Source organism: Megascapheus bottae, chromosome 10 (assembly GCF_031878675.1).
Source record: "Megascapheus bottae isolate mThoBot1 chromosome 10, mThoBot2.hap1, whole genome shotgun sequence".
NCBI lineage: Eukaryota > Metazoa > Chordata > Mammalia > Rodentia > Geomyidae > Megascapheus > Megascapheus bottae.
In genome coordinates, this window is record NC_143518.1 from 64260304 (window position 1) to 64280298 (window position 19995).

The window sequence follows — 19995 nt, forward strand, 5'->3', positions numbered from 1 at the left end:
CATACACACACACACACACATACATACATACATACATACATACATACATACATACATACACACACATATATATACAACAACACAACACACACACACATACACATACACATATGTGTATACAACACACACACACAGCCCGGCCCTGTGCACACACACACATTAGATATATACATGCATATATATATATATATATATATATATATATATACACACAACACACACACACAACACACACAGCCAGGCCCTGCACACACACACGTTAGATATATACATGCATATATATATATATATACACACATATAACAACACACACACAGCCCTGCCCTGCACACACACATTATATATATACATGCATATATATATATATATACACACATATAACAACACATACACACAACACACATACAACACACACACACAGCCAGGCCCTGCACACACACACACATTATATATATACATGCATATATATATATATATACACATATATATACCACACAACACACATACAACACACACACACAGCCCGGCCCTGCACACACACACACATTAGATATATATACATGCATATATATATATATATATATATATACACATACATACAACACAACACACACAGCCAGGCCCTGTGCACACACATTATATATATACATACACACACATACATATATATATATACACAACACAACACACACACATACAACATACAACACACACAGCCAGCCCCTGCACACACACACACACACACACACACCACACACAGGCAGACCCTGCACACACACACACACACACACCACACACAGGCAGACCCTGCACACACACAGTCTGGATTTGGCTGAACATTAAAGTTTAGATGAGTAGGTACCCCTTAAACTTCCCTTCCTTTTGTCCTTTCCGTGTGATTTAAAACGAATGGCAGAAGGGATGGACCGCTGTTTATTACTGCCCTCTTTTTTTTTCCGTTGTCGGTCACAGGGCTGAACCTGGGGCTTGGGTGCTGTCCTGAGCTATTCAGATCAAATCTACCACCCTGCCCTGAAGCCACAGCCCCATGTCAAGTTATCTGGTGGTTAACTGGAGATAAGAGTCTCATGGACTTTAGTGTTCTGGCTGGCTTTGATCTGCGAACCCCAGATCTCAGCCTTCAGAGTAGCTAGGATTACAGGCCCAAGGCGTGTAGCTGCCATATGATTAAACTTTGCTTGAAATTGAATATTATGACACAGATGAACTATTTCAAATAGGGCCCAGCATAATAAACCTGAAACACGGTAGTATGCCATGGACATGAGAAGTTTGAATTTTTCTCACAATATTCCTTAGTAATGAAGATCTGTATACCTCTTCACTGGTTAGTTGATTCGAATTGGGATATAAACGTTAAAAGCCTTGGGAAAAATTCTGAGATTAAAAGTGTTAGAGCCAGTAAGTAAAACGCTACAGAAATGAGCCAAAAAGCAATAAAGTGTGCACTCCATCTTACCTGTTAGGTTTCAGCCACCCACTCCCCCTGAGAAATCAGAGCAGCAGGTCTCTCGAGATCTGAGCTTCACATGTTGGGTTCCCAGACTGTGACCGTATTCAACATCCACTACCTTAAGATCTTTTTTATTTTTTGTTGGGGCTTGAACTTGGGGCCTGAGCACTGTCCCTGAGTGCTAATGCTAAAGGCCAGCGCTCTGCCATTTTGAGTCACAATACTACTTCTGGGGTGTGTGTGTGTGTGTGTGTGTGTGTGTGTGTGTTGATGGTGGTATTTCCATATTTTTGGAGGGGTGGGGGATAACATTTTCATGCACTTTACTGCCTGGGTTGGATTTGAAGTGTGTTCTCAGATCTCCGCCTTCTGAGTAGCTTGGATTATAAGCATGAACCACATGCCTCTAGCATCAAGGTCACTAGTTGTTTATTTGAGACAGTTTTCTTGTGTTGGCCAGGCTGGCCTTGAACTCTTGAGCTCAAATGAACCTCCTATCTCAGCTTCCCCACTAGCTGAGCCTACAAGCCCATTTTATTTTATTATTTTATTTTTTTTGCCAGTCTTGGGGCTTTAACTCAGGGCCTGAGCACTGTCCTTGGACTTTCTTGAGGCTAGCACTCTACCACTTGACCTACAACACCACTTCTGGCTTTTTCTATGTATGTGGTATTGTACCTAGGTCTTTGTGCATGCTGGGCAAGCACAATATCATTAGGCCATACTCCCAGCCCCAAGCCCATTATTATTATTATTATTATTAGTGGGTCAAGGGGCTTGGCCTGGGTACTGTCCCTGAGCTCTTCAGCTCAAGGCTGCTTCCCGTTTTCTAGAGGTTAATTGGAGATAAGAGTTTCAGGTCCTTTAGTTACTTGGGCTGGCTGTGAACCTTGATCCTCAGATTTCAGCCTCCTGAGTAGCTAGGATTACAAGCGTGAGCCACCATGTCTAGCCCAAGCCCGTTAATTTTTAACATTCATTCATCCATTCACCTATTATGTCAGTATTGGAGTTAGAACTCCAGGCTCCTCCCTTGCCCAGCTAGCAGTTTTGGGCCACACCCAGCTGACGTTTTGCTAGTTATTTTTGGAGATGGACTCTTGCGGACTCTTGTGCTTGTGTTGGCCTCAAACCTCCAGCCTTTAGATTTCAGTCCTTTGAGGCCCATGGATGGAGGCATCAACCATGGGCACCCGATTGTTAATTGGTTGTCTGTGCCAATCCTGGAGCGTCAACTCTGCCTGGCACTGTTCTTGAGCTTTTGTGCTCAAACTAGCGCTCTACCACTTGAGCCTCAGGTCCACTTCCAGCTTTTTTGGTGTTTTAGTTGGAGATAAGAGTTTCTTGGGCCTTCTTGCCTGGGCTGGCTTCAAACCGTGCTCTGACTTCCTGGACTAAACATTACCCTCGTGGAGATTACCACTAAAGAGTTACACAACTGGCCTGCATTGCTCTTGTAAGCTATGCAGCTTGTTTTCCTTTCCCATTAGAATGCTTCTGTAAAAGGAGGTGGTCAATTAATGTTTTACAAATTATAAAATTAGACTATGATTGAGTATAATATTTATGTTTAGTGGGGAAAATAGGAATTCATGAAGAATTACCTTTTCCCTCCAGAAAAGACAGGACTGTATCTCTTGGCTGTTATTTTTTAATGCAGTCTGCCTGTGCTTTGGGTGCTACTGAGTCAGGCTGGACATAACATTGTTTATTTATGCTTCATTAATTAACCTTGAGGGCCTCTCTTCACCTTCTCTGTAGTATACTTTAAACAGCTCTCCTGACAAACATTTCTCTTGGGGCTTATTATTTTATCTCAGTTCCTTTAGGGGGGGTTTGGGCACCTTCTTAAATGTTTAATATGTGTGCAGACCTCAACTTTAGAAAAAACTCAGCTCCATTATTTGTTTAAAAAAAAAGAAAAAACCTGTATGATTGGGGCGGGGAGTGTGGCCTAGTGGTGGGGTGGTTGTCTAGCATGCACAAAGCCCTGGGTTTCATTCCTTGGTACCACATACACAGAAAAAGTCAGAAGTGGTGCTGTGGGTCAAGTGGTAGAGCTCTAGCCTTGAGAAAGCCCAAAGACAGTGCCCAAGCTCTAAGACTTGCAAAATAACAGTTTTTTCGCTTTACTTTGCTTTGATTTTAACTTACCTAGATTTAGTTGTCTTAGTGTTTCTATTGCCAAAAATCAAATATAACATAACATTTTTGGCAATGGTAGTATATAGTATGGAATTAAGCTGTGTAATGATATAACTCCCCTCTCACTGGAGTTTTATCAATTAAAAAGCATTTTTACTTCAACATTAATTTAGTGTGGCCTAGTGGTAGAGTGCTTGCCTAGCATAGACGAAGCCCTGAGTTTCATTCCTTAGTACCACATACAAGAAAAAGCCAGAAATGGTGCTGTGACTCAAGTGGTAGAGCGTTAGCCTTGAGAAAGTCCAAGGACAGTGCTCAGGCCCTGAGTTTTAGCCCCAAGACTGGAAGAAAAAAAAACCCAAACAACTAAGCATAAGGTAGAATAGATATGTGTGTGTTTATATATGCGTGTATATGCACATACATGTGTATACACATACATGGTGTCTCAGACTTTCCTACCCAGGGTGGCCACCAGCACCCTGTTTGGTTTTCTTTCTGATTATTAGTCTGGTTATATTTATTGAGAACTTATTTACTATGAATCTACTTGATGCTAATCCATTTATTTTCATTATTTCATCTAATCTTTATAAGTCAATGATTTATTGGGAATATTATTCTTATTTTACAGATGAAGAAACACGTGAGTTGGCAGAGTTTGTGATAAGCAGGACTTGTTCTATCACCAGTTTACTGTTGCCTGCTATGTTAAACTTGATTGCTAATGACCAGTATTTGTAGAAACTCATTTAAAATCTTGATATTTGTGAAAACAAATACAGTAAACAAATATTGATGAGACTTTTTTTTCAATACTTTTCAAGTTATTTTCACATAGTGTGAGTCTTTTTCAGGCTGCCTTTCTTCCCTTTGCCCAAGGTCTCTCACCTCAGACCTCATATGGCCTTTGGGTTCTGAAGCCCCGTCAAGCCTTAAATGCATGACTCTCCTACCTCAGCTTTGCAGAATCTAGGAATCCAGGTGTATGCCACAAAACCTGGCTAGCTTGAGACATTTAAACACAGAAAGGCATGCTACTGGGGTCACACTTAAAACCCTACCTACTCCGGAGACAGATCTGAGAGTCAGGATTGGAACCATCCGAGGCGGGAAGACTTGTGAGAGTCTATCTCCATTTAAGCATCACAAAAACTGGAAGAAAAGCTGAGGCTCAAGTGCTAAAATACCAGCCTCAAGCAAAAAACTCTGGGACTGTGGCCAGGCCCTGAGTTCAGACCTAGAACCAGCACACACACACACACACACACACACACACACACACACACACACACACACACAAGTCCAGGCCCTGAGTTCAGACCTAGAACCAGCACACACACACACACACACACACACACACATATCCAGGCCCTGAATTCAGACCTAGAACCAGCACACACACACACACACACACGCACACACGTACACACACATACACACACACCACACACGTCCAGGCCCTGAATTCAGACCTAGAACCAGCACACACACACACACACACACACACACACCACACGCACACACAAAATGGCTTGATTACTTTTCATAGTGCAGTGTGTAAAGGACGCTGTTAAACTTGACTTTTTGCTGTGTTGAAAATGAATGTTACAACTTGTGGATAGAGGTGGGAGGGAAATTGTATTCGTAGAAATGTATTCTTGCCCAGTGCTGGTGGCGCATGCCTGTAATTCTAGCTATTCAGAAGGCTGAGATCCGAGGATAGTGGTTCAAAGTCAGCCTGGACAGCAAAGTCTGTAAGACTCTTAGCTTTCAACTACAGGAAAGCCAGAAGTGGAGCTGTGTCTTAAAGTGGTAGAGTGCTTACCTTGAGTGGAAAGCTCAGGGACAGTTCCTAGGCCCCAAGTTCAAGCTCCACAACCAAAAAAAAAAAAAAGAAGAAGAAAAATATACTCTTTACCTGACTTATGCAACTGTAACCCTGCTGTATATCACTTTTATAATAACAATAAAATACAAAAGTAAAAGATAAAAAAGAAATAAAAAAAACTTTGTGGATGGAGAAATACTTGGATTTATGGAAGGCCTGGGGTGTTGACCTGGGCGTTGTCCCTGAGCTCTTCAGCTCAAGGCTGCCACCCTACCCTGGTTGTCCTTGAACCCTTCAGCTCAAGGCTACTACCCTACCCTGGAGCCAAGCCCCATTTCCTGTTTTCTAGAGGTTGATTGGAGATAAGAGTCTCAGGTCTTTTTGTGCCCAGGCTGGCTTTGAACCTTGATCCTCAGATCTCAGCCACCACGCCCAGCACTGTCCTTGGACTTTCTCAAGGCTAGAGCTCTACCACTTGAGCCCCAGCTCCACTTCCGGCTTTTTCTATGTATGTGGTACTGAGGAATCGAACCCTCGTCTTCATGCATAATACAGGCAAGCACGCTATCTCTAGGCCAAGCTCCTGGCCCCATGAAGCTGAGATTTCTTTCTTTCTTTTTTTTTTTTTTTTTGCCAGCGCTAGGGCTTGAACTCCAAGCCCAAGCACAGTGCTTGGGCTTTCTCAAGGCTAGAGCTCTACAACTTGAGTCATAGCACCACTTCTGGCTTTTCAGTGTATGTGGTGCCGAGGAATTGAACCCCTGTCTTTGTGCATGCTAGGCGAGTACTCTACCACCAGGCCAAACTCACGGCCGCTGAGTGTATGTTTTAAGCCACATTAAAAACAAAAACAAAAACAACATAAATAGGAATAGCTGACAGGAAGCTGAAAGCTGCACTAAGCTTTCTTCTAAATTATAAAATGCGGCTGACACATCTTTTTATGGACATATCTGTGATTACACACTGTTTTTAGACTTCGATAATTTTTTTCTGAAGGGAACTCTCTCCTTCAGATTTCTAAAAGCTAAAATAGCAAACTATGATGAGACAGAATCAGTCTTGCCCCTTTTAAAGCTGGGTTGGGCCCTATTCTCTTAAAGTGTGGACAAATGCAATGGTAAAACACAATCATGTACACTTGGGTGAGTGCAAAAAGTTTATATACAATTTCCAAAATAACATTTTGAAATAAAGTTTCAAGTGAGCACAGTTTTTTTGTTTTTGTTTTTGTTTTTGTTTTTGCCAGTCTTGGGGCTTGAACTCAAGGCCTGGGCACTGTCCCTGGACACTTTTTGCTCAAGGCTAGTGCTCTGCCACTTGAGCCACAGCACCATTTCTGGCTTTTTCTGAGTATGTGGTACCGAGGAATGGAACCCAGGGCTTCATGCATGTGAGGCAAGCACTCTACCACTGTGCCAAACTCCTGGCCCAAGAGAGTGGTTTTACTGGGGAAGTGGAAGAGAGCACCTCAGGAGAGCCTCCAGCTGGAGCCGCCTCCTCCTCACTGCCTGGAGTGTTCAAGCATTCTGGCGGGGGGCTAGCAAGAGAAGCTAGTGGTCAGACTTCAAGGCTGGGAAGGGAGAGGACCGGGGGAGGAGTGTTGGTGACACAAAACTTTATAGGGAGAGAGGAGGCGGGAATATCTGTAAATGGAAGCAACCTCAAGGTAAACACACCTGGAAGCCAATGTGGCTTGGTAGAGTGCTTGCCTAACATGCATGAAGCCCTGGATTCAATTCCTCAGGGCCACTTAAACAGAAAAAGCTGGAAGCCATGCTGTTGCTCAAGAGCCAGAGCCCTAGCCTTGAGCATAGAGAAGCTCAGGGACAGTGCCCAGGCCCTGAGTTCAAGTCCCAGGACTGGCAACCAACAAACACACCTGCGTATTGGGCCTAACAGTTAGGATTTTGATCAAAATTAAATGGAATCCAGAGATCTCTAGACAGTATGTTACTTGACTAGGATTGCTGAAACAAAGTAGCACAGACTGAGTGGCATAAACACTAAAAGTTGTTTTGTCTTATGGCTCTGGAAGTCAGACACTTTGACACCTAGGACATTTGTTCCATGTTTCTGTCCTAGCTTGTAGTGTTTTCGTTTTTCTTCTTTCTAAAATGTAATTCTTTTTATTTATTTATTTATTTTTGGTCAGTTGCTGGGCTTGAACTCTGGGCCTGAGCAGTGTCCCTGAGCTCTTCAGCTCAAGGCTACCATTCTACCACGCGAGCCAAGCCCCACTTCCAGTTTTCAGGTGGCTAATTGGAGATAAGAGTCTTGCTGACTTTCATGCCCTGGCAAGCTTTTTTTTGGGGGGGGGGGCATGGGGCTTGAACTCTGCCTGGGGCGCTGTCCCTGAGCTCGTCAGCTTAAGACTACCACCCTACCCTTGAGCCAAGCCCTACTTTCCATTTTCTAGAGGTTAATTAGGGATAAAAGTCTTAGGTTCTTTTGTGCCCTTGGTGGCTTTGAACCTTGATCCTCAGATCTCCTGAGTAGCTAGGATGACAGGCGTGAGCCACCAGGCCTGTTCATTGATGCTTTTATAAGTAGAGTTCTTAAGCCTGCTACCCCAGGACTGCAGTTAACACTGCACTGAGTTCAAGGTTAGCTTTCACTATATAGCAAGACTATCTCACAAAACAACAAAACAAAAAGAATTGTTCTCTTAATTCTTTTCTGATTATTTATTTTTGCCCGTCCTGTAGCTTGAACTCAGGGCGTGGGCACTGTCTTTAGCCACTTTTTGCTCAAGGCTAGCACTCTGCCACTTGAGCCATAGCACCATAACTGGCTTTTTCTGTATATGTGGTGCCAAGGAATGAAACCCAGGGCTTTGTGCATGCTAGGTGAACACTCTACCACTAGGCTAAGCTCCCGGTCCCCTTTCTAATGATTTTTTATGTCTAGAAATGCAGCTGATTTTTGTATTGCTTTTGTGTTTTGCTGCCTTGCTGAACTCTTAATTCTTGTAGTTTTATTGTGGAATCTCTAGGGGCTGAGGTGTAGCCCAGTTATAGCCTAACTAGTGTTTGCAAGGCCCTGGGTTCCATCCCCAGCAAATACACACACACACACACACACACACACACGCGCGCGCGCGCACGCGCGCGCGTGCGTGCCTCTTTTCTGTAACAAGATATTTGTTTTTACTTAAAAGAAGTTTTTAATTTAATGCTGGTCCTGGGAACTGGTGCCAGTGAGAAAAATCTCACGGACATTCTTGCCCAAGCTGGCCTGAACCATGATCCTCAGATTTCAACTTCCTGAGTAGCTAGGGTTACTGGTGTGAGCCACCATCACCTGGCTTGTGATAGCTTTTCTGTCTTCTCCTTGCCCAGATCCTCTGGGAAGAACATTCAGTAGTGAGTGGAGCAGCAATGATGAAATCGGATAGCTATGTCTTGTTCCTGGTCTTCGAGGAAAAGCCTTAAGTCTTTATCCTTGAATATGGTACTAAATGTTATTTTTCATAAATGCCTTTTATCATGTTGAGGAAATTGTCCACTCATTCTTTTTCATTTGTATATTGAATGAGTTTTATATATTGAACCAATCTTATATTTCTATGACAAATCCCATATGATGATAATATGCAATCATTTGAATGCTGCTTAATTTCAATAAGTTAGTATGATGAAATGTAGTGGTTAACAATTCCTCTTTAGGCCGGGAGCATAGCCTAGTGGTAGAGTGCTCACCTAGCATGCACGAAGCTTGGTGGGTTCAATTCCTCATTCCCCCCCCACCTCTCTCTCTCTCTCTCTCTCTCTCTCTCTCTCTCTCTCTCTCTCTCTCTCTCTCTCTCTCTCTCTCTCTCTCACACACACACACACACACACACACACACACACACACAGAGCTTTAGTAGGGCTTAGGTTGCAGCTCTTTGGAACTGCTTAGCATTCCCTGGGTTCCGTCCTCAGCCCTGCACACTGCTGTATATTTGAAAAACGAATGGCAGCCTGGCCCGGCAGTTGCGGAGGACTGCCTGGGGCCCCGAAGATTTCCATCCTACGGCCTCTTTCTATCCGGGAAGGAGGACGCCTGAGGCAGGAGTCCCTCTTCGATGGCCTCCAGCAGGGTCAGACAAGCCCTAACTGCATTATAATCTCATGGCAGGCTGAACCATCCTCTTCCAGAACCAAGAAGACCGATTGTCATGGTGACTACCAGAAAGTAGAGATTTTCCAAGAAAATCAGCCATCCCATGGAAAGTGCCACAATCTCGGTTCCCTTTATCAGCCTGTCCTTCCTCATTTCTTTTACTACACTCCCTGACCGCCAAGTTGACATGCTGATTTGTGAGCATTTCTTCCACTTTTGCTTTTAGGGGACAGGAAGGAGAGTCTCTCTTGCTGCTCCATTGGGGTTTGGGTTTGCCTGTGGCTCTAGGGACCTCAGAGGGGAAAAAAAAAGTAAGTCAGTTTAGGGGCATGATACTGAAACTGCAGCAGCCAAGTAGTATAACCAAGTGAGATTTCCCCAAGATACCATGAGGATCAGGGAGAACCAGCATTAGAAGGCAAGTCCAACCATTTTCTACTCTCTAAAAGGTGAGCAACTATCAGAGACATGCACAAAGATGAACTAGGTAAACCTGACTTTCAAGAATTGATTATAATAATGAAAAATTGGAAATAACCTCAACTTCCACAATTTTAGTGTTGGTTAAATAGATTTTGATAAAGCCCTGTAATTGAATAGTAAGCGGTCAAAAAAAAAAGATTATGTAATACTCTTTTGAGAATGTTGTATGCTCCCAATTTATTTTTGAGTGAAATACCAAATTATAGGACAGTATTAAGTTGTTGATTCTGGTGGTCAGAGGTGAAGATTTTTCCGTAACCTTTTTCATATTTTTCCCTTCAGGCATTCCCTGCTCCCCAGTAATGTGTGATACTTGTGATGGGAAAAGAAATGGAGCAGTTTTCATTTTACTCAAACAAATACAGGTGGGGGGAGGGATAATGGGACAAAAACGCAAGAAGGAATATCAATGTTCAAGAAGTAATGTACCCACTACTTGATGAATGTAACTGTAACCCCTCTATATGTTACCCCAATAAGACAATACAATAAATCCAGAAAAAAGAAAAGAAAAACAAAACAAATATGACTGACCTTGAAAATTGCAGTGATTCTGACATTGAGTTAAACTTACACTTTTTATGCTCATAGACATTTTTTTTTATGCAGCTGGGCTCACATCTGTAATCCTAGCTACTCAGGAGGCTGAGATCTGTTGATCTAGATTCAAAGCCAGCCCAGGCACAGAAGAACCTGAGACTCTTATCTCCAATTAACCTCTAGAAAATGGGAAGTGGGGCTTGGCTCAAGGGTGGGGTGGTAGCCTTGAGCTGAAGACTCAGGGACAACACCTAGGCCAAGGTCAAGTCCCAAGACACACACACAAAAAAAAAAAAAGAAAAGAAAAAAGTAATTTTTAATGCAAAAGATTCAAGATCTTAGTTGGGACCAAGTAGAGGACACGGGAAGATGGGTTTTGTGTGTGTGCACGTGAGTGCACACATCCATTTTCTGGGCCGTTTTAGTAGAAGTGATGTGTCAGTAACTTTTCACACTCACCTGTAATCAAAGCAGTGCAAACTTAAATAACGAAGGAGCATTCTTTTGTTGTCGTCGTTTCACGGCATGTGATTGCAGCGGTAAACGTGGTGTGCTTCTGTGGTACTGTGAAAGTGGAAGCTCTCAGCCTGAAGCACAGAGCATTCAAGTGAAGGAAGGAAGGTGACCACTGTTGAACTGGGAATACTAGCCGTCGTGGTCTGGGGCTGGAGAGGAGGGAGAGTTGGGTTTCTACCAGCGCTGCAGTTGTGAGGCCTCACGTTCTTTCTTTCTAAGACCGAGACACGCCACTGTGCCCGGCAGTGTACACAAGGCGCCTGGCACAGGGTCTGGAGAGCAGCGCTTACTCGGCAACCAGCTCTGGAGTGAGTGAATGGTAACTATTAAGAGCTATAGTAAGAGGATATAGGTGAAGAAAGCTGGAGGGAAAGTGCAGCAAAATGGTCAGTGCTGTGTTATCTAAAGAATGTGAGTCATTCTGCATTTTCTCTTCTCCTCTTCTACCACCTCTTCCTTTCCTTTTGTTTTGTTTTCTTTTCTGTGCCAGTACTGGGGCTTGAACTCAGGACCTTGTGTTCTTGCACTCATGACTTGAGCCATGCCTCCAGTTCTGGCTTTTATCGCTGGTTAATTGGACATAAGAGTCGAGGTTTTTTCTACCCAGGCTGGCGTTGAACTATGATCATCTGATCTCAGCCTTCTGAGTAGCTAGGATTTGCAGGCATGAGCCATCAGAGTTGGCCCCATTTTTTGGGAGGGGGGGTCTGATTGTGGGGCTTGAACTCTGGACCTGGCATTGTCCCTGAGCTCTTCAGCTCAGGGCTACCACCTTCCCCTTGAGCCACAGTGCCACTTCCAGTTTTCTGGTGGTTAATTGGAGGTAAGAGTCTCATGGACTTTAGTGCCCGGGCTGGCTTTGAACCACAATCCTCAGATCTCAGCCTCCTGAGTAGCTAGGATGACAGGGGTGAGCCACCGAGCCTGGCATATTATTATTGTGTGGTTGTTTCCCTGTAAATAGAAGGTGGGAGACTCACTTCTTATTTGGTAATATATTTGCAATTAAAATACTCACATTCATATTTACCCTTTTTCTCCTTTTCTGGCTGTTCTGTTATACTTACTTAATACATTTTGAAAACTGGTTACATTTATCCATATTCAGCCAAACATTTGACATTGACCCTGGCCCTTTTCTTCCTCTGCTTCTCCTCCTCCTCCTCCTCCTCCTCCTCCTCCTCCTCCTCTTCCTCCTCCTCCTCTTCCTCCTCCTCCTCCTCCTCCTCCTCCTCCTCCTCCTCCTCCTCCTCCTCTTCCTCCTGCTTCTTGCAAGTCCTGGGGCTTGAGCTCAGGGCCTGAGCACTGTCCTTGGCCTTTCTTAAGGCTAGAGCTCTACCACTTGAGCCACAGCACCACTTCTGGCTTTTTCTATGTACGTGGTACTGAGGAATCGAACCCTGGTCTTTGTGCATGCGAGGCAAGCACTCCTGGCCCTGGCCCTTTCCTTCCACACCTAGCATCATGCAGAACCCTGGGGCCCTCTGCACGCTCACTGATCCACTCCTGGTTCTCTGACCTGCGCTCTGTGCCACAGCCTCTGCCTGGCCCCAGTGCACTGGCTAGAGTGGACAGAAAGCAGATGAGACCCCCCAGCGGCGCCCCTTGAATTTCAAGCAGAAGCCCACATCTCAGAGGCAGCCATAGGCTCCTATAGAATCCTTCCCCTGTCTTCAAGCTTACACCCCTCAGGTCTTCCTGCAGTCCTGTGCTTTCTGGTCTCCGCCTAAAATCCTCACTTCTTCCTCCCACTGGGACCTTCCCGACCTCACCCTCCAGTTTTCCTGCCCTGCACCCCACATCCCTTCCTGGTTTGTTAGCTCACCTATAGCAAGCACCTTTTGACTTACTGTCAGCAAATATGTACGCCATCTAGCTTCCCCAATAAAAGAAGTGCGGGAGGTGGGGATTTCTGTCTGTTTTGTTCCTGGCTGTAACCTCACCAGGTGGTAGAGTGGCATCACTCACTGGGTGTAAGCACTCATCACCATTTTCTGTCGCAAGCCTTAGCCCCTCCCGGGTTGAGAAGCTGTTGGCGGGAGCCTCCTAGATTGAGTTCATGCCCCGGGCTCCTCCAGCCCCTCAGATGTAGAGCACAGCCAGAGGGCTGGGCACACGGCAGCGGCGCTGCCTCATGTACTCTGCCGCCTGCTAGGGTGACTCTGAGCTGGTGGGGAGGGTGGGTTGGCAAGAGTGTCTGCTCTTGTTCAAGGTAGTGGCTTTGTGAGTACACATGGGTAAAACGCCTCCATGGTGAGTTGAAGATTGAAATAACTTTGGTGTTTTATCTCAGAAGATTTGGACATAGCTTGTTCTGTTCTTTAACATGGAGAGGAGTTCAACATGCCACGTGCTACATAAAGACTGGGAGACGGAGCCGGGAGTTTGGCTAGTGGTAGAGTGCTTGCCTAGCATGTATGAAGACCCGGGTTCGATTCCTCGGTACCACATCCATAGAAAAAAGCCGGAAGTGGTGCTGAGGCCCAAGTGGTAGAGCTCTAGCCTTGAGAAAGCCCAAGGACAGTGCTCAGGCCCTGGCAGCATGGAGCCAGCCAACCTCCAGGTCTGGCTTTTGGGAGTCTGAAGCAGGAGGAGGATCCTAAACTTGAGGCCAGCTGGTACCAACAACCCCATCTCAACCAAACCAACAAAACCCCAAAAAGATGTTATTGAGATTTTTGTTTTGAATTTATAACTAAAGAAAAATAATTTTCTTTGTGTTTTGCAGAGGTAATTGTAGCAGAATTTCATAAAAAAATCAAAGAGGCATTTGAAGTGTTTGACCACGAGACGAATAACACAGTGGATGTGAGGTTTGGAAATCTCTTTTGTTACTGTCATAATTCTGAATTATTGATGCAATATACTGGTAGGAGAAGAATCTTTTTTACATTGTACCTTGGACTTAATATGCTAGTTAGAGCATTTTCCTGTGCTCAATAAAGGTCTTTGCTAATAACTATTTCAGATAAATTTTGTTTTTTATTGTTCATAGTCTAGTGGATGAAACATATTCATATTGCTTATTCCAGTCTATAGATTTAAACTCAGGGAATAAGTTGAACTCTCTTATTTAGTGCACATAGTTGGGACTCAGAAAGCATTTGTCAGGTGAATGAGTAGGATTTGCTTTTTTTTTCCCTTTGCCAGTCCTCGGGCTTGAACTCAGAGCCTGAGCTCTACCACTTGAACCACAGCACCACTTCCCGCTTTTTCTGTGTGTGGGTAATACCAAGGAATCAAACCCACGTGCATGCTAGGCAAGCACTCTACCACCAGACCACGCTCCCAGCCCCTAGAATTTGCTTTTAAAGATCCATGGTTTGTCTTATCAAGCCACGACAAACAGGTGATTGCAAAGAAAGAGCAATGAAGCTTACAGAATGGCGCCATAGCAGAAAAAACTAAACCAGATCTAGAGCATGGAAACGTGAAATTGGCAGAGGGACAACAGAGAGATGAGGAGAATGATGAGGAGAGGGACGAGGAGAGGGACAAGGAGAGGGACGAGGAGAGGGAGGAGAAAAGGGGTGAGGAGAGGGCCAAGGAGAAGGCCCCCTAGCGGGGCTCGCAGGTGTCCTGGCTTTGCTGCAGCCTGTCTGCCCCTCAGGAGTAGGCTGAGGAGACCCAGGCTTCTTGGAGGTGTTGTGGCAGCCATCCTCCAGTTTCCTTAGCAAGGTTTAGCTTGAAGTTAGGTCACTTTAAGCAGGAGGCAGGCCTGGCGTGGTGGTGGCTGGTAAGCAGTGATGGGTGGCTCACCACCATCTCAACTGGGAGGGACTCAGCTTTCCCCAGACCCTGTGGAGGCTTCTGGGGCCCAGGCCCCCCTTGGTGACTGCTAGGAAGTGATGTCTTTTCTTTGTGCCTCGCTCTTGCATTCACTCAGAGTTGTTAGTAATGTAAGTCATCCCTTGTATGTCCCCGGGGCCCTCTCAGGTGGCTGAACACAAAACTGTTTTTTATTAATAAAGCTAAGACAGTATCAGCTACTTTTGCGCCAGCGTGTGTATTGAAAGACTACATGACATGCATTCTAGCAGGATGGTTGGATCCAGCGGCAGAACCCTAAGCTGGACGGCAAAGGGACCTGCAGATGTGTAAAAGCACAACTCCTCCCAGTCTTCCTCCTAATTTAGTTTTGTGTTGGAAGGATTGACCTAAAAAATAAAAATAAAAAATTGAGCTTTCATTTCTAATATGATGAACATAGATTCAAATAGCACCTAAGTGAGGAAGAGTGTAAAGGAGTTCGCAGACCAAAACGTTTGGGAACTGCTTCTGTAGCGGACATTCTTTCTTTTCTTTTCTTTTTGTCAGGCCTGGGGCTTAAACTCTGGGCCTAAGCTCTTCAGCTCAAGGCTACGGCTCTACTCCTTGAGCCACAGTGCCACTTCTGGTTTTCTGGTGGTTAACTGGAGATAAGAGTCTCACGGACTTTCGTGCCTAGGCTGGCTTTGAACCAGGATCCTCAGATCTCAGCCTCGTGAGTAGCTAGGATGACAGGCGTGAGCCACCAGTGCCCGGCTGTTCTAATTCTTATAGCGATATTTCCTGTGTGTGTGTGTGTGTGTGTGTGTGTGTGTGTGTGTGTGTGTGTGTGTGTGTTGGAGTAAAATGCACACAACATGAAGAAGACCATTCCCACCACTTCATGTGACAGTTGAATGGCGTGTGCTCTTTTCAAGCTGAGACTCGGTGCTCCTTTGGCGGGAAGCACTCATGTGCGGGCCCACGGATTCTGGTGGACGCTGCGAGGCTCTCCTGCAGTGCTGTCTACAGGTGGACTGCAGTGTGTCCCCGGCGCTGCCTGGGCCCCCTCCTCCGGGACTGTCAGTTCTGTCTGCACGTCGGGGCTCTTGTCACCTTTCGGCTATTGTGTGTGCTGTGCACGGATCCCGGCGTGGGGTCTGGCTTCTCATCCCTCTGCACATGTCTGTGGAAGTGGGTGGTGGGCTGGTGTGGCGGGGTACTTCTGCGCTGCCTTTCTGAGGATGCCATGCTGTCTCCACCACCGTCCACTCCTGCTGCTCACTGCCCGGCCTCTCTTATTTCTGGGATCTACTTCCTTCCTTCTTTCCTTCCTCCCCGCTTCCCTTTCCCTCCCTCCCTCCCTCTCCCGCCCCTCTTTTTCTGCTCCTGTGGTGGAGCTTGGAGTCTTGAATCCTCTCCTGTTCCCATGAGCACAGCACCAGCTCCCTGTCGTTTCCGTGGTTTCCAGTGCCATGGGTGGGAAACCCGGGCAGGGCCTCAGGCTCCTGTCCTGAGCTGCTCCTGGGCTCCAGTGGTGCTCCGCTGGACGTGGTGGGGACAGCGACGTCAGGGGAGTCCTTAGGAAAGCCTGTGGCCGCCTGGAGAGCCTGGAGGACACTGTCTCAGGCCTGCTTCTCACAGGCTGGAGTCAGAGGCTCTGCACACCAGGGGCCTATGGAAGGGTAAGCTGTGTCCAAGGCCCCAGAATCCCTTCTGGGCCATTCAGAGGGGGCGGATGGGATCTGAGAAGGGTGACACTGTCTCACTACTCCAGTCAGTGGGAGGTGAAGACGCCCCGTGGCACTCTCCACACTCACAGGCTGTGAGGTGAAGATGCCCCGTGGTACCTCCACGGTCACAGGCTGTGAGGTGAAGACGTCCCGTGGTACTCTCCATGGTCACAGGCTGTGAGGTGAAGACGCCCCGTGGTACTCTCCATGGTCACAGGCTGTGAGGTGAAGACGCCATGTGGTACCTCCACGGTCACAGGCTGTGAGGTGAAGACGTCCCGTGGTACTCTCCACGGTCACAGGCTGTGAGGTGAAGACGCCCCGTGGTACTCTCCATGGTCACAGGCTGTGAGGTGAAGATGCCATGTGGTACCTCCACGGTCACAGGCTGTGAGGTGAAGACGCCATGTGGCACTCTCCACGGTCACAGGCTGTGAGGTGAAGACGCCCCGTGGTACTCTCCATGGTCACAGGCTGTGAGGTGAAGACGCCATGTGGTACTCTCCACGGTCACAGGCTGTGAGGTGAAGACGTCCCGTGGTACCTCCACGGTCACAGGCTGTGAGGTGAATACACCATGTGGTACCTCCACGGTCACAGGCTGTGAGGTGAAGACACCATGTGGTACTCTCCACGGTCACAGGCTGTGAGGTGAAGACGCCATGTGGTACTCTCCACGGTCACAGGCTGTGAGGTGAAGACGCCATGTGGTACTCTCCAGGGTCACAGGCTGTGAGGTGAAGACGCCCCGTGGTACTCTCCATGGTCACAGGCTGTGAGGTGAAGACGCCCCGTGGCACTCTCCACGGTCTCAGGCTGTGGTGGGGACCACAGGTGTTAGCGGTGCTGTAAGGAAGTCCAAGAGTGTAAACGCTTGTCCTCAAACCAGGGACCAGTGGCTCTGGCCTCTAATCCCAGCTCCTCAGGAGGCTGAGATTTGAGGGTCACCTTTCAAAGCCAACCCAGGCAGGAGCGTTCACAAGACTCTTAATTCCAATTAACTACCCCAAACTGGAAGTGGAGCTGGGGCTCAAGTGGTAGAGTACTAGCCTTGAGCACAAAGCCCAGAGACAGTGCCCAGGCCCTGAGCTCACGCCCCCGACACAGAATGCGCCCCGGGTTATTTAGAGAAGGGGATCGGGAGTGGTAATAAGAGGGGATGGGACCCTGTCCACAGAACAGGCAGCTGCGAGCTCTGCTGCTGGCAAGGAGACCCACATCTGCTGTTTGCCTGGGGAGGTGGTGGGGACAGGACCAGCCGGTGCTGGTCACACGTAGGAAAGGGAGCAAGCGCCAGTGTTTCAGGCAGTGGGGGAACTCATGCTTTGTCTCTGAATGAACTAGAAACAAGTGTAGAGTCGCCACTGTGAGGTGCAGTAATGAGATCAGGCAGAAGCCAGGCTGTAAAAGTACAAATTCAGGCATGAATCAATGGTAGGAATTGAGGGCAGGGCCTTGGCAGAGCGAGGTAAGCATTCTACCATTAATCTGCAGCCCCACCCCTGCCCACACTGGTAAAAGGATCCTCTTACTGAGTTGTAAAGGTCCTGGAGTAAGTGAATGCGCTTGGGAAGGAAGAACAAAGCTGCCCTCATTGTTGTTGATTTCAAATTTTACTTCAGGACTAATCAATCAAGATTGTTCTGGTGTGGCATAAAGCGAGACACACGGAGATCAATGCAGTAGCCCGGAGAGTCTGGAAACAGGCTTATGTTCATGGTCAGTTGACCCTCAGCCAAGATGGCAGGACAGGAAGTGGAGCTGTAGCTCAAAGCGGTAGAGGATGTCTTGAACGCTAAAGCTCAGGGACAGTGCCCAGGCCCTGAGTTCAAGTCCCATGATCAACAAACCCTCTTCATTCTAGCTGGGCACTGGCGGCTCACGCCTGTAATCCTAGCTACTCAGGAGGCTGAGTTCTGAATGTCACAGTTTGAAGCAGGCATGGGCAGGAAAGTCTGAGGGACTCTTGTCTTCAATTAACCACCAACGGCTCAGGGTAGAGCTCTAGCCATGAGCACAAAAGCTCAAGGACAGCACCCAGGACCTGAATTCAAGTCCCCAGGACACTGGTGGCTCACACCTGTAATCCTAGCTACTCGGGAGGCTGAGATCTGAGGATCGTGGTGTCTAGCCAGCCCAGGCAGGGAAGTCTGTGAGACTATCTCCAATTAACCACCAGAAAACCAGAAGTAGTGCTGGGACTCAAAGCGGTGGAGTGCTAGCCTTGAGCAGAAAACTTAGGGACAGTGCCCAGGTCCAAGTTCAAGCTCCATGACTGACAAAAAAGAAAAAAAGCAATAAGACAAGCTATAAGGAGAAAATTTCTACAAATCATCTATCTGATAAGGGTCTACTTATTAAATAACTGTTATTATGTCCAGTTATTATATAACTATTACTGTAGATCTTATATAAGGTCTAGTTATTATGTAGGGTTCAGAATAACTCTTATTCTTCAATAATGAAAAGATGAATTAATAAATGAGAACTGATTTCAATAGACATTTCTCTAAAGAAGATACTTTGTGACCACAAAGCATATGGACATAGCTGAAACACCATTAGTCTCGGGAGAAATTCCAAAAGACCAGCATGACTGCTGTCCCAGACCCACTGCACCACACAAAAACTGCAGAGCGGCTTTTTTATGAATAGAGATAGATGAAGTTACAATATTAGCAATATCATTCAATAGCATATCACAGCAAGCAAGTTTATTCTACAAATACAAAATAGTTCTATATTTGGAGGTTTATGAATATAATTCTAGGACCAGTGAAGCAGCATTTGACAGAACTGAACACACATTCACACTTTATGTATTTATTTATTGTTTTTGCTAGTCCTGGGCTTGAACTTAGGGCCTGGGCACTGTCCTTGAGCTTTTTTTTGCTCAAGGCTAGCGCTTTGCCACTTGAGCCATAGCGTCACTCCCAGCTTTCCCTGTGTATGTGGTGCTGTGGCATTGAACCCAGGACTTCATGCATGCTAGGCGAGCACTCTCCCACCAGGACCCCCCCCTCTCTTTCTCTTTCTCTCTCTCTCTCTCCACCTCTCCCCTTTTTCTCCCCCCCCACCCCTGCTTGAGCTTCAAACCCACTTCCAGGTCTTTGGTGGTTAATTCTCACAGGCTTTCTTTTCTGTCTGGACTGGTGTTGAACCCAAACCTCAGATCTCTGCCTCCTGAGTATATAGGATTATAGATTTGAGCCACAGCAGCCTGGCTTGGAAGTGACCTTTTTGAGTAGAATAGATCTGTCAAATACAGATTTTGTCCTGATTTTAGCTTGATTTTGTTGTTTTCTTTTTTAAACCTTCAATAAATAAAGGATCAATGAAAAAAATTACTTATAGGAAATAAGGGCAGGTCTTGAGCTCGTTTTTACTGTATTGTAAGTGGTACACACCACACAGTTATG

The 19995-nt window shown here is 46.3% G+C and overlaps 1 protein-coding gene across 1 annotated transcript in view; it reads left to right on the forward strand.

Moving 5' to 3' along the window:
* The first annotated feature begins 13329 nt into the window (after positions 1–13329).
* Positions 13330–19995, forward strand: part of Drc8 (dynein regulatory complex subunit 8) — a 30505-nt gene continuing 23839 nt past the window's right edge. Inside the window, exons 1-2 of the mRNA XM_090341646.1 lie at positions 13330–13333; positions 13825–13909. Of these exons, the coding sequence (XP_090197772.1) occupies positions 13330–13333; positions 13825–13909 (89 nt within the window). The remainder of the gene's footprint in view (positions 13334–13824; positions 13910–19995) is intronic.